Genomic DNA, 15,276 nt, shown 5'->3' on the forward strand with positions numbered 1-15,276 from the left:
TAATATTTTATGCTCAAATAAGGTGGCTTCTGGATCTGAATGGTGTTTGCCAAATTTTTAAAGGGAATCTGACCCCATTCCAAAAAAATGTTACGCTAGCTTAGCTTCAGGCCAGGACAACTTAATTTTGTCTAAAGATTTCTAACATAAAATGTCATAACTGATTTTGTAAGTCTAGATCTGCCAGTTTGTTTGTGGACCATAGATTTTACCTTTGCTTGCCTTGACATCTTAAAGAAGGAAGCTTGGGAGATAAAATTCAGTATCAACTGCTATTCATCAATTATATGATATTCCACTAAAATTGATGAATAGCAGTTGATACTGATCCTCTTTTTCTTTTAATGAGCTATGAAAGGGTAGGGTAAGTAAGAAACATAACAACATTTATCTCCCTACCAGGTCTTGGTCAAAGGAGATAAATGTTTATGCCTGTTTCTTACACCTTACCTTTAAATAGCCTCATGTTGTTTGCTTGTTCTTTATTGCTTGATTCCATGTTGTTGTCAATGTACTAATCGCTGCTGCTCTTCATTTATGCTTAGGTTCCATGTTCAATAAAATGGCCAAATGGGTGAAGGAAGACAATGAAACTGGCATTTACTATGAGACTTGGACAGTACAGTCAGAATCTTCACCCAACTCAACTGTCTGGTTTGAGTCTTATGACTGCTCCACTTTTATCCAGCGCACTTATCAGAAAATGGCAGAACTTGGTGTAACATTCCTCAACAAAATAAAAACCAACTATACCAGAATATACCTGTATAGTGGAGAGCCCACTTTTTTAGGCAATGACTCTACTATCTTTGGACCTTTGGGAAACAAAACCCTAGCCTCAGACATCAGAAATTTTTACTATCCGTTCAGACCTCATCAATTTGCAAGGGAGCTTTTTGTAAGTTTACTGGAAGTAGTGGAAAGGGTAGTACTGAATAAAGTATTTTATCTGTATTACAATTTTGAATACTGGTTTTTGCCGATGAAATACCCTTATCTCCGGATAACATATGATGAAATCCCTTTACCTCATGTTGAGGGGTAGCATTCTGGTCCATCACTCTGCTTTCATTACATTGAAGAGAGAAATGGGAAGTCTTGAATCAAAAATTTACACTGTAAATAATGTGCTACTGCTACAGACTTTTGTATCTTATTGTGCAAGAGACATTTATGTGTGCTGCATGTGTGATCAAGTAAACTTTGTGAATGTTTTAAAAGTTATGCTTTGAGAATGTTCTTATTTTGTTTGTGATACCTTTCTGTAGAATTCAAAACATGTTTCTTTACTAATTAACCCATGTTTTGCAAAGTTGCACTGAAAGTGTAGTTTGTCAGAGGACTTGTATATGTTGGAAGGAATTAACTAACGTTTACTTTTATGACGCTTATACTGTTTTATGTATTCACACACCACCAACACCGAACTGTGTGATATAATTCATTCTGATGTTGCCTGCTTTATCCAGTTCAAGCACAGCTTTTTACAAATATTGACTAGGACAACAGTCTGTGATATGTCTAGGTACACACACATACAACTTGGGAATGTCATAATGACAAAAGTACAGGAGCCTGTTGATTGGCTTAATGTGCTGATTGTCTGGTTCTGTGTCACGAGTTACATTAGCTTCCCAGGTTGTAGCTCAATATGTTCTGTGTACATATATTTATTAGAAAAGCAGAAAGAGTAAATTACTTGATTTTCTCTAAATCGGTTTATTGCACTGTTGGAAGTCCAACCATAGTGACCTTGTATGTGGATGTGTTTTTTTTTTTAGCCAGCCAGTCTACCATTGTTAAAGCAAAGTGCACTGTAGTAACACTGGTTTTATTAGGGATGGCCCATCCAATGAAATGTAATTGGATCATCCACTGGACATTGATGGACTGATGTGGATGCTTGGTTGTAGAGTCTAGTAGGTAGTAACACCTAGAGCTAGCCACATGTGATGCATGAGTACATTGTTCTGTAGGTGGAAAAACTGGCATAATATATGCCATCTGTGCACAGCCTTGTCCTCAACAACAAAAAACAGACGGAAAAACCTTCACATTAAAGCATACACTGTAACTGTCCTGTGCTGGCAGTATAAATTATGCAGGGAGTATATGAGCTTTGTACCAATTTCCAAATAAGTTTTTTTGAAATATTTTAATCCAAAGACCTCCTCAACTAGTGGGAGATGATTCTGGCCTGGGGGGTGCTGGGTGTTTCTAATCTATTATTACTGTTGCCTTATGGCCATCATCTTGTTCACTGGCATTTTATTTTCAGACCTCATCCACATATACGCATACACACGTTTGTATATACCAAGGAGCCAAAGCACACTGTTTTGTTACATGTCCCTTAAAGCCTCTTTCTCCATCTCATGTTTTTATTGTTCACTAAAGACAATTGCTGCTCTGAATATTATGTAAAACATTCTATAGATAAGTATGCTTCAAAGTGGTTTCTTTGCCTTCACCACCTCTGAAGTACTAGTGAATTATACTTGCTGCATGGGGACTGTAGCATGGCAAAACAGCGTGGTATATAATACTGCAACTCTGTGTTACTAGTCCTACTGTGAATCGAAATTGTCTTTATTGGTAACTTGCATATCTGTAAGGAAATGGAAGCTGAATTGGCAGATATGTGACACATTAACTGAAACCTGCTTGTTATTTCAAAGTTAATATGGGGAGGATCAGTCTTATGTCTAATATTCCATTAACAGCACACATTATTTTAAATGGTTTAGCTGTAAACTTTAAGTTACAAGGAAACTAAACAGTCAGCCATTATTACATGACATGGGTCATGCTTGCTTTGCTCATTAATGGGAGTGCAGTTTGGTGACCATACTAAAACAAGGTGATCAAGCATCACCTCACTTAGAAGTTTATTGCAAAGTGATTTCATCTGAACAAATGAACAGTTAATGCAAGTTGAGTTTTTTTCATGTTTTCAATTGACTTTACTTTCCTTCTGACAAATTCCTTACACCATCCTTCCATGTTATTTTTTTATTTTTACATTGTATTTTCGATATATGCACAGAAGCGAATCCAGGATTTTCTATATAACTATCTGTTTTTCATGCCTCAGACAAATATTTCAGCTTAATAGTAAACATAGTGATATAACAGACAAACTCTGTAAGGAGTTATCTAAGTAAACGATTTTCAGTTGAAGCTGCACAAATGTAATTTCTGCAGTTTCCTTTTCCGGTATACCCACCCCTGAAATTTAAAAATGTCAAATTCCACAGTCCACACATTTCATATAATGTTTTGTACTGTGGACACACACAAAACAGCAGCAGTAAATTAAAAACAAATGAAAACATATAATTAGAAAAAAATGCATTTCACAAAATAAGCATGCATGCATATAAATAAGTGAAAAAATAGAAGCCACAACAAATTTAGCATATGCCAGGCTGTGTTACTTCAGGATCCCATACCAAGCTCCCTCCCAACTCATCCCACTGCCATGGGAACTGTCCAGTGGCTGTTCTACCTGTAATCATTCGGCTTATATGATGTCCTTCTATTTCATTGTTTGCAATATTCATTACAATAACAATCTGTTGCCAAGGGTAGCCTGACATCTGGCAGTATACCAAAGCCTTTAAGTTACGTCATACATCACACATATTATCCGCATGTAAAGCATAAGGCATAAAGGTGATGTCTGGACGTACCATTCTCAGGACTTCTTTGCCGCTAGTCCAAATGCCATCTTTTGATCAGCAGTCTGAACGCCTGCTTCATTTGGTTCACCAAGCCATTTCAGGTAAGTCCCCCACTGGGATTTTTGGTTCTTACCTTTTTTTTGTGTGTGTGTGTGTTGCTTGTGGGGTTTATGTCATCCAGAAAGGGTAAATGCCACTACAGGAGACAGATTCCCCATAAAGATCATCACAAGCAGTGCTTATTTTTCTTAGTGTTTCCCATGACCATACATCCTGTTCTATTTGCAAGGCTTTCATTCCAGAGACTCTCCATAATTGGCTTTCTTCTCTGACCTTGTACTTGGTGAAACAACATCTTAAGCTTTTAGCAAAAGACACTATGGAAGGAACTTCCCACTCAAAGGGTCAGTCGTCCTTAAAGAAAAAGGCCAAGAAATCTAAGTCCAATTCTTCTGCTATGTCACCTCCGCTGGGCATCTCTCCTGAGACTAGTGAAAGCCAAGAGGATCACGCATCTCTGCAGTTGGATTCTTCTGCCCCGACCATTTTGGAGGCTGGCATGGATCCAACCTCTCACACATCGCTGGAGGCTTTACGTCCACTTCTCATGTTCAGGAGGAACCGCTGCTGATTATTTCCAAAGGGTCTAGAATCTGGTTAGAGAGGAAGTTCCAACTACAAGTCCTGAATGCCATCCAGGGTCTGAGCCTTCTAAATTTTACATGGCAGACATCCTTTTGAAAAAGAAACAAAAAAATAAAGCATGTTTCTAAGGCTCTTAAGGACCACTCAGGGGTTGTTTAATGCCATTATGGCTTTGACAATTCTGCAGGGAGTTTCTGTTCCTGCTTCTCCTTGGTCCTCTACTCCCCTTAAAAGACTCAGGGAACAGGATTCCTCTGAAGAGGAGGTGGAGTCAGGTAAAGAATCCTTTGCTTATTCATCTCCGATCCCCTCTCCTTTGGACTATGGGTCTGAGCACAATCTATATAATGATGGAGTTCTTTAAATGGGATTGTGCTCAGGTTTCTGAAGTTCAGAAGAGGTATTCCGAGCTTTTGCAAATGGACTCTCCTAGACCTTCTGCTGTTCATCCTGTTTTGGCTGCTTTGTTGGATGCCTTTTTTTCTTTACTGCATCTAAGGCCCCAGATTCCTAGCCTCCTGCCCCCAAGAAATCTGATAGGTTTTATAGGGAGCCTGAGAACTGCAATTTTCTCTACAAGTGTCCTTTTGCTGACCCCTCTGTGTTGTTTGTGGCAGCTGCTAAGCCATCTCAGTTACTGCCCTCTACTAAGTTACTTCCTTCTGATAAAGACAGCAGAACTATGGAAAGGCTAGGTAAGAAGGTTTATTTCTCTGCTGCTTGGCTTTTAGGGCTGTTTATCAGACCCATATGCCAAAGTATATTCTGGCACTTATTTCTCAAGCCTGTCAGGTAATTTCTGATCTCCCTGACTCTGAAGGGAAGAGGTCTCCTCTTTCCTTCCTAGGGACTTCTTCCCAAGTGGCTTGCCATTCTATTAAATGTAGTTATGATGCAGCAGATGCTTCTTCTAGAGCTGCTACTTTTGGTTCTGTGATGAGGAGATATTCCTAACTTCGGCTTCAACCTTTGCCTGATATTATGGCTAAGTTGATAGGTGCTTCTCTAGACAGCAAACACTTGTTTGGTGAAGCTCCTGATGATTTGTTTGTCTCTTCAGGATAAGGACAAGACCTTGCAGGAACTAAAGCATGTTTTTGTGTCTCCTGTGCCTAAATTTCAGAGAAGTTACCCTAATAAGCCAGCCTTTGTTAATAGGTAGTCTCAACCTCACCCCAAGGGTAAAAAAGGTGGGTAGCAGGCTCCTCTTGCTAAAGCTACCCAGACTACTGTGACACAGAAGCTTCCTTTTCCTGACAAACCAGGTGCTGACTGTCCTGTTCTTCTCAGCCACATTCCTCATTTATTCATATTTCCCTGTCTCTTCCTGTCTGGTTAAAGATTACTCAAGATTCCAGGGTTCTGTCCATTATCCGCCTAGGGTATTTCATGGTCTGGAAATTTGTTCCCCCTTTAATGGGCATTCCTCAGCCCCCTTGGGAGAAGTTGGCCTTCATTCCAGGGGAGCTTTAGGATCTTTTGACTCTGAAACTTCCTGAATAGTTCCCAGTTTCCCAAAGGGGGAGGGAGTTCTACTCCAGAATGCTTTTGGTTTCCAGGAAAGAGGGCACTTGGAGACCTATTCTGGACCTCGCTCATCTAAACACCTTTCTGAAAATCTCCTCTTTTCAAATGTTGGCCCTTCAGACCTTGTTCCCTCTGCTGCTTCCTCAGGCTTTCCTAGTATCTCTGGACCTTAAGGATACTTACTTTCATATCCCTATTCACCCCCCTTTCAGGAAGTTTTTATGTTTCTCTCTTGCTTTCTGACATTTTCAGTTTTCTGCTTTGCCCTTTTTACTGCCACAAGAGTATTCACCAGATGCCTTGCTCCTGTGATTAATTTCTGCAGGATGAGTGGGATCCAAGTATTTCCCTGCTTGTACAACCTCCTATTTCAGGCCTCCTCCAGAGATGTTGCTGCAAAATCTTCATTTTGCTGCCCCCCTTCTTCAGAGCTTGGGGTTTACTATAAATTTCAAAAAGTCTTTTCTGACTCCACATATTCATGTCTTTTTGGGGTTCAGGATCCACACTGTTTCAATGCTGGCATCCCTGCCTCCTCCCAAGGCTCTAACTCTCATTTTTCTTCTATCCCTTCTTTCTTTGGCTTCAGTAACAGCCAGAGAATTTCTGAAAGATTTGGGGTTCATGGCCTCCACCATTCCTATGCCCCCTCTTGCCAAGCTCCACATGAAAAAACATTTGTGGTTTCTAAAGTCAGTTTGGCTTCAGCATTCTCATCCCGTCCACTTCTTAGTTCCTCTTCTTCCATGTCTCAAGCTGAAACTTCAGTGGTGGACTCAACAGTTGACTCTCAATTCAGGGCTCCCTTTTCAACCACTTCTTCCCTCTCAGGAGCTGTTCACAGACACTTCAGATTTGGGATGGGGAGCAACCTTCGGTTCCCTAAAGGTACAGGGAATCTGATCATCTCATCAACAAAAAGACCACATCAATGTCAAAGAAATGAGATCTCTTCTGCTAGCTCTTCAGGCCTTTCATCCTCTCTTCTTTCTTGTACCTTTCAAGATGTTTACAGACAATACCACAGTGATGTGGTATGTCAACAAATAGGGGAGGACAAGATATTGTCTTCTTCGCCAGTTGGCAGTCCTAGTGTGGGAACTAGCTATCCAGTATCAAGTGGCACTTCAGGCAGTTTACATTCCCTCAGGTCAAAACATTGTGGCAGGCACTGTGAGCAGGTCCATAACTCAATCCCATGAATGGATGCTTCACAGGGATGTTTTTTTCAGGACATTGTCCACCAGTGGAATACTCCTCATATATATCTTTTTGCCTCCCCTCTGAACAAAAAACTTCCTCTCTTTTGTGCCAAGGTCCTCTGGTTTGGAAGGTAGATGCCCTCTCTTTTTCTTGGAAGAGGATGTTTCTTTATGCCTTTCCTTCTCTTCCCCTCATTCCAAAAGTCCTGTTCAAAATCTTGTTGGTGACTCCCTTTTGACTAAGACATCATTGGGTCCCTCTTCTTCTGCATTTAACCAAGGGCAGCCATCACAAGTTACCTCACAGGGTGGACCTACTCACACAAGACAAGGGATCTTTCATCCATCCCCACCTGTCCATATTTCAACTGACACCGTGGGTGATCGGATTTTGATTTCACATAAACATCTTTTTTCTGAGGACATGCGTAGGGTCCTGCAGGATGCCAGGAAACCCGCTACTAGGAAATCCTACTTATCCAAATGGAAGAGGTTTTCTGTTTGGTGTCTTTCTTGCAATCTGGATCCACTTTCTGTAGGTGTTCCTTTGGTTCTCTCTTACCTGTGTGAATTGTTCAATGCTGGGTTTGCTTATTCTTCTGTTAAGGACCACTTATCAGCTATCTCTACTTGTCTCCCTTTATCATCTCCTTTAGCTTCTAGATTTGAAGCCAAACAATTTCTTAAAGGCATCCTTCATATTAGGCCTCCCAGGAAGCTTGTTCCTCCTCTTCGGGATCTTAATTTTGTTTTAGAAGAATTGGCCCAGGCTCCTTTTGAGCCTGCTGCTTCAGCTTCCTTACAGCATTGTTCTTGGAAGACTATACTTTTGTTGGCCCTTACTTCTGTCATACAGGTGTCTGAGCTACAAGTCCTTATGACTTGTTCTTTCTTTGGTGCTCCATAAGGACAGTGTCTCCCTTTGTACTAATCCTTCTTTTATGCCCAGGGTGGTGAATGAGTTGTCTCTTAATCAGTCTGTTCATTTGCACTTTTTCCCCTTCTCCACAATCTGCTAGTGAGACTGTGCTGCACACATTGGATTTGCATAGACAGCTCAGAATCTTTTTGGATAAGACTAAGATTTTTCAAAAATCTGATCAGCTCTTTGTTCCCTTTCATCCTAGATCCATAGGATTGGCATACCTAAGCAAACTATTTTTTCTTGGATTTCTAAAGCCATTTATTTTTGTTATCCCTTTCATGGTAAGAGCATTCCTTCTTCTGTTAAGGCTCATTCTACTAGAGCTGTGGCTTCCTCTGTTGCCTTTTTCAAGGGTTTGGATACTAATTCTGTTTTTGAGGCATCTGCCTGGACTTCTCTGAATACGTTTACCAAGCACTACAAGTTGGATGGAATTTCCAGAGTAGAGCTGGTTTTGCTAGGACCATCCTTCATAGGTTTCTAGAGAGCTCTGCTGGTCCTTCCTCATCCCTTTCTTCCTGAGCTTTTCCATGCTCCCTGTTGTAATGAATACTGCAACAGTGGGGACTTCCAAGATGGCTGCACACTGAGTAACAGCTTAACTCTAGCTCTTCCAATGTGAAAACAGGAACTCAACAGGGAAGGCAAGTAGACTTTTGTGTTTATGGATACATTTCAGTAAATTGCTAGTAAGTGTACTGCCTGTATGCCAGAAAAAAATACAGTGTACCTGGAAAAAGTCAGCTACAAAAAGTTAGGAAGAAACACTTACTGGGGAAAAGTCTGCAGCTGTTCAGCGAAAAGCAATGCAATCTCCAGACATGACTTGCAGAAACCTACAGGAAGATATAAGATAACTGCACACAGACCTGATTTAAATAAACTGAACACTGATGGAATATAGTAACACAAACAACAAAAGAATGGAAAAAAAATGGAAGAAGTTTTAAACAGATATTTATATTAGATGATAAAGCTGCAAAAATCAGAGGTTGAAATGGTTCAAAACCTGACAGAATATGAGACTGCTCAGGAAGAGATGTTTCAAAAAACAGAATTAGAGTACAGAGCACGTATGAAAAACCTGAGATTTTTAGCTATACTAGAGAAGCTGGAAGGGACAGACTGCATGCACTTTATGAACATTTAAATAACCAACTGGACTGGTATTCCACAGCAAGAGTTGTTAGTTGAAAGGGCACATCATGTGTGTGCTCCAAACCTGGCTATGAGAAAGCAACCTAGACCTTTAATAGTAAAGATGCAATCATACCAGCAGAATGAGTTGATTCTGACAAAATTATGGCAGAAGGACAAAATACTAAAAGTGGGAGCCAGCACAGCATTTGTGGAGAATTGTACACCAGACAGAAGAACATTAAATTCGTTCCACTATTCAGGAAATGTCAAGATGCAGGTGTGATATTCAAACTGCTGTACCCAGGTGTCTTCAAAGTATTCTTCCCTGGAGGGACAAAATAATTTTTGATGAAGTACATGCTAAGGAGGAAATACAAAAGTTTGTCCAACAAAAAGTGAGCTGTGAAACAGAAAGAAACTCTGCTTCTTGTTCTTCTGGTAATAAAGACCACAGAGAGACTGTACCTGTGAAACCTTGTCCACTGTTTCAACAGAAAAAGGTTAGAGAGAAGGAAGGGACCACAAGAGTTGACTAGAAGAATTGAGAGTACATTGGAAATGAAGCAGAGACAGGATTTGGGAGGTAAAGATGAAAAATAATAAAACCAGTAACTTAACGTGGGATTACAATGCAATACTTATATCTGTGAAATATGACAGAACAAGAAAATCTGGACATAATTTGGTCAGAATTTGTTAGACTTGTGGAGATTTAAAGTATATGCCCTACTTCATGTCATTAATATTCAGAAAAATGCTTTGGGGAGGGGAAGAGAGGAGAGAAAGTTAATTACAAATAAAGAAAACAGTTTTTCTTAATAGTACTATTTTTGTGGTCTATGGTTTTCTTTGCATGCTATAACATTTTCTCAGTTATGTTTATGCACAATGAGGATTGTAAATAAGTGCTGCTGTTCTTTTTTTCCCTTTCTTTCTCCCTTCTCAATTTCTTCTTGTTCAGTTTTAAGAAATGTAGGCACTGCAATATAAAAAAGACCTGGTTAAAAGAGCATGACAAAAGAAAAAATAATGTGCTTTTTCTCATTCTTGCATGGGACAATGACTAGATTAAAAAACGTTGATTTACTCACAAGTTTTAAGAGAAAGCAAGTAAATGAAAAATAATATTGAATATTATGAGACTTTTTTCTAGCAAATGAATGTATGCGTAGTAGCAATTCTGTATCTGGCCTTCATGTCTCCAGAGAAACAGTCTAATAAAAATAAATTGACTGTCTGGTTCTCATATCTCCATTGAGACAATCTGATAAAGAGAAATTGCTTACAGTCTGGTGGAGAATGATTGGCTGGGGAAAAAAGAAAGGAGAAACCGGCTAGGAGATGATGTTCTCTGAAAGCATTCAGGGGCTTTCCTAGTTAGGAGAGCTGTAAAGATAAGACAAAACCAGTTAGCACTTAGTAGAAGCACAGGCTGCACCATGCATCTTAGCATGGATAACCTTTCTTTTAGGTTAACTCAAGTTTGTGAGTATGGCTGTCAGTTTGGGATATTTGTTCCTGTTAGGAAAGTAAAACTTCAGTATTTGTAGATGTATATAGTTTTATGTGTTACTATTAAATAGGTTTTAGGGGGTACTCTTTTTTTTTTTTTTTTGAGGGCTTTCAAAAAAACAAAAAGTTTTGTAAGATTTGACAAGAGACAGCTATATAAAAGTTCAGTCTGCCAAACGTGTGCATGTTACACAAAAGCGAGAACTGCACATTTAACAAAAAAGGGAATAACTTTTTAGTACAATGATGCTTTCTGTAATGTCTTTAAATGGCAATCGTCTCGCAAATACAAAAAAATAAAATAGTGAACTATATTAAAACAATTAGAGCACAAATAGCTATGTTACAGGAGACACACTTGGAAAGAACTGAACATGTGAATTCGATAAAGAAAGGTTCTCAGGATGGTTATTTAGCAAAATATCTGGGACAAAGGAAAAGAGGAGTACTAACATAAATTGCAAGAGGAGCACCAATAGTGATAGAAGAGGATAAAAAAGATAACAATGGCAGTTTTGTAGTGCTAAGGGGCTACTGACAAGGGAGAAGGAATACACTGGCATGTTTTTATATTCCACCTAAAACTGCCATAATGGAGCTTAAGAAAATTCTGAGAGGAAATAATCAGTTTTCAGCTAGGAATATTACTTATATGTGGGGACTGGAATTTGATTTGCAGCAGTGAAGATGTGTCTGGATGCCCAGAAGGGAAAGTATAGCAAAGGAGGATAGATGTTTGAAAAAAAATATGAAAATGTTTGGCATGGAAGATGTGAATTCAGTAATAGGAGATGGGAGTGAATTTACATATTATTCCTCAAGTTATAAAAACTGGGTGAGGCTAGACAGAATTTACATTCCACAGGAACGTGTGCATTTAATTGAAGGTCTTAATACGTACCTATTCGTATCTCAGATCATGCGCCAGTAATAACTAGAATAAAAACACTGGGTAATGAAATAAAAATGAGACGCTAGAGCTTTCCCAACTATATGTTGAAAAGAGAGGAATTTAAGGAATGAGTAGTGGAAATCATTTAGGAGCTACTCGGGAGAATAGAAATTTCCTCTGAAAATGTAGCTAGGGAGTGGGATAAAATTAGGATGGAGTTTAAAAATAGGGTGGAAATAAAATAAAGGGAAATAGTATAAATAATAGTAACAAGAATTATTTAGAGGAACTGACAAATGTTGAATTATTACAGAATAGGGGGAAATCTCACAGAACAAGAAGAGGATCAACTGCAGAATGCTAAGGAGAAAATAAGGGATTACCTCGATAATATACATAAGTTTAGAAAGATTGCTGTTAAGCAACTGTTTTTTAATAATAACACTAGAACACAAAAATATTTGGCACAATGACTCCGGCAACAGAAAGTAGAAAAGGCTGTCACCAAGCTTAGAGAGCCCATAACAAGGAAGGCAATGAGATCCTGTAGGGATATTAGAAATACTTTGGAAATTCTTTGAAAGTCTGTATAAAGCAGAGAAATATGAAAATCAGGAAATGATATAAATGGAAATGTTTATGGAAGAATTAACTATGCCAAGGTTAGTGACAGATGAGGCTCAATTACTAACAGGATAGGAGGAGATGAGATCAAAATTGTGATGTATAACCATGCTATAGGAAAGTCCCCAGGAATAGATGGTATTCCCATGGAAGTTTGGAAGATAGAGGGAAAAAAATGATAAAGATCTGGAAGGTTTTGTTTAACAGTATTTTAAGAGGAGAAGTACCAACATCCTAGAAGAAAGCAGTGGTAGCTGTAATACCTAATGAGGGTAAAGATCCATCAGATCCAGCTTCATACAGGCCCATTTCAATACTAAGCCATGATTATAAAGTGTTCATGTCTATAATGGCTAAAAGAATGGCAAACATAATGCCAAAATTGATAAATATGGATCAATGTGGTTTTGTGGAGGGGGGGACAAACATTTGACAACATTAACAGAACACTGATGAAATCCAGAGGGAAGTGAAATGTAAGAAAATACCATTGATGTTGGTGGGTCTTGATGCAGAGGAAGCATTTGACAAAGTAAGCTGGGACATATGAGCAGAGCAATGGAAACATTTGTATTTCCAGAAAGAAATGATAAGGTTGATTAGAAGGATATATGAGAGATCAAAGGTGAATATTAAAGTGGGTGGTGCCCTCTCTGATACTTTCTGCTTGAGCTGAGGAACTAGGCAGTGGTGTCTTCTTTCCCCTTTGTTATTTCATTATATTTAGAACCACTGACAAAGAAAATAAGGGATTCTTTGCAGATGATATTATTTTATACCTGACAAAACAGAAAGAAACATTACAGTGCTGTGAAACATTTTGAGACAGTTTCAAATCTTTTCAGGATACAAAATTAATTAAGCTAAAACAAAGGCAATAGTGGTAAATTATGTACCCACATGAAATGGTTCAGCAATATCCATATTTATGGGAACATGACAAAAATAAAGTATTTAGGAGTATGGATTAAAACTGATTCTGATGTGGCAGCTAAGGATACATGAGAAAAGACAAAACAAAAGATAATAAAAACTGAGAAAATGGAAGCTTTGTTGTATGGATATGGATAGTAAAATAGAAGCATTAGTCTTATAAACAGGTCAGGCATATTTTTATCAACCAGATGAGAAGTTGTGGATAGCAATTAATAAAGAGCTGAAGGACTTTATCTGGGAAGGGAAGACGGCAAGATTCAAATGGGATAAGATAATTCTTCCAGTAGAACAGGGCAAATTGGGATTACCTGATTTAATGGGGTATTTCAGAGCTACACGGTTAAGGGTCCTATACACAGCACAAGCAGAAAACTATCATTTAAAGTGGAAAGTGGTGATGATGAAATGGGGGGGGGCTCAAGAAAGAAGGAGAGACTGGGATTTTGGATGCAGGCCTTTAAGGAGAATAACAATAATTGTACAGAATATTATATCTATAAAGTAGCAGAAAGTATCCTAAAAACTAAGCCAACACAGGAATGGAGAAAGGTGATTCTGCTGATAGGGATGACTGCAATTAGGGATATAGACAATAGGCAAGAGGGGGCTGGAATTTAATGGAGAAAAGTGACAGAGGAACCAAGGTATTGGGAGCAAGTAACTAGAGAGGGATAGATGATAGAATGGGAAGATGCTAAGAATTTTTTTGGACTACAGGTTAGAGCTTTCTTTCCCTATCAAGCATTGATATCAGAGTATAGGCAAAAAGAAAGACATAGGGGAGTCCTAAACGAAAAATCAACACTTGTGGATTTTTTGTAGAATCTAGAACAGAACCTTCCATTAAAAAAGGAATAATTAGTAAAGCATATAAAAATATTGCATGATAATTTTAAGAATCAATCAGAGGAGGTTAGAAAGGATTGGGAATAGAGATTAGATAAACATTTCACAAAGAAACAATGGGATGCTATATGTCTTCCAAATATACAAGAAAGTCTGTAAGATTTAGGATTTTTGCTTGTAAATGTTTAACAGATATTTTTATACCTTAAGTAGACTCTAGAAAAGTTTTCCTCAGGTAGACAGTAAATGTTGGAGGTGTGATGGGGAAGAAAGAGTAATTGGAAACATATTTTCTGGGAGTGCGGTGAGTTGGTGGTCTTTAAGAATTCCCTGTGGGATGCACTGTCAGAGATGCTTGGTAGGCAGATTGGTTTGACAAGGGAAGATGATTTTTCTGAGCTGTGACAGCTGTAATACAGAATTGGAATTGTCTATACATGGTAAGGCCTTGCTGTATCCTGTTATGGTGGCTGTGAAAAGAAGCAATTACTTGAAAATGGAAATCAAAATCTAAACCAGCTACACTAGAACTAGTGAATACAGCAACAGAGATAAAACAACTGAAATTTAGAAAAGGGTAGGAACAAACTACACAGGAAAAAAAATGGTTATTGTGGGAACAGTACATACAGAGGAAGAATGTGGTTTAAAAGAAGGCAGGACTTAAATGGAATGGAGGTATGTAATGTTTGAAAATGATTTTGTAGATTATAAGTGATGAATAATGAGTGTGTCATTATGGTTTGTGATGTAAAATGCTTGCAACTAGGATTGTGTCAGTGTGGATTGTTTTCATTTATATAAATGTATGATTGCCTGTGTCATAAGTGATCATTTAATAAAGATGTTCCTTGTTTAAAAAAGGGCAGGAACTGAATAATTTATGTAATGTTGATTAGGTTATATGATATATATGTAGCAATATATATATATATATATATATATATAAGTGCAATGTTTGTAAATGTGAACTTAATACAATTTGCTTTTGTATAAATGTAAATTTGCCAATGTCACAAGTGATAATTCAATAAAGATGTTTAAAAAAAAGAAAAGAATATTGCAATAGTGAAATGGAAGGGCATAGTACAGTTGTGCAAGATTGTACCATAATGGCAGATGTCCTTCTGTTTACTTGTGCAGTATTCACTCCCTCCCTCCTCCCCATGGTCCTTTTCTCTTTGAGATGTATTGGTTACCTTTCTTCTCCTTGGACTGGCATTCCTACTGGGCCTCTTAGTTTTGAGGATGGTACATCCGGACATCACCTTTATGCCCTATGCTTTATGCATAAGATGGTAAGGTAAGATCTTACACAACTGTACTTTCTGTCATGAGCAAGAG

The 15,276-nt window shown here is 38.3% G+C and overlaps 1 protein-coding gene across 1 annotated transcript in view; it reads left to right on the top strand.

The window, feature by feature from the left end:
- CLN5 (CLN5 intracellular trafficking protein) overlaps positions 1-1,224 on the top strand; it is a 220,823-nt gene extending 219,599 nt beyond the window's left edge. The window contains exon 4 of the mRNA XM_044072902.1: positions 546-1,224. Within this exon, the coding sequence (XP_043928837.1) occupies positions 546-1,045 (500 nt within the window). The 3' untranslated portion in view covers positions 1,046-1,224. The remainder of the gene's footprint in view (positions 1-545) is intronic.
- The last annotated feature ends 14,052 nt before the right edge of the window (positions 1,225-15,276 follow it).

Source organism: Protopterus annectens, chromosome 5.part1 (assembly GCF_019279795.1).
Source record: "Protopterus annectens isolate FY-2018-M chromosome 5.part1, PAN1.0, whole genome shotgun sequence".
Lineage (NCBI taxonomy): Eukaryota > Metazoa > Chordata > Ceratodontiformes > Protopteridae > Protopterus > Protopterus annectens.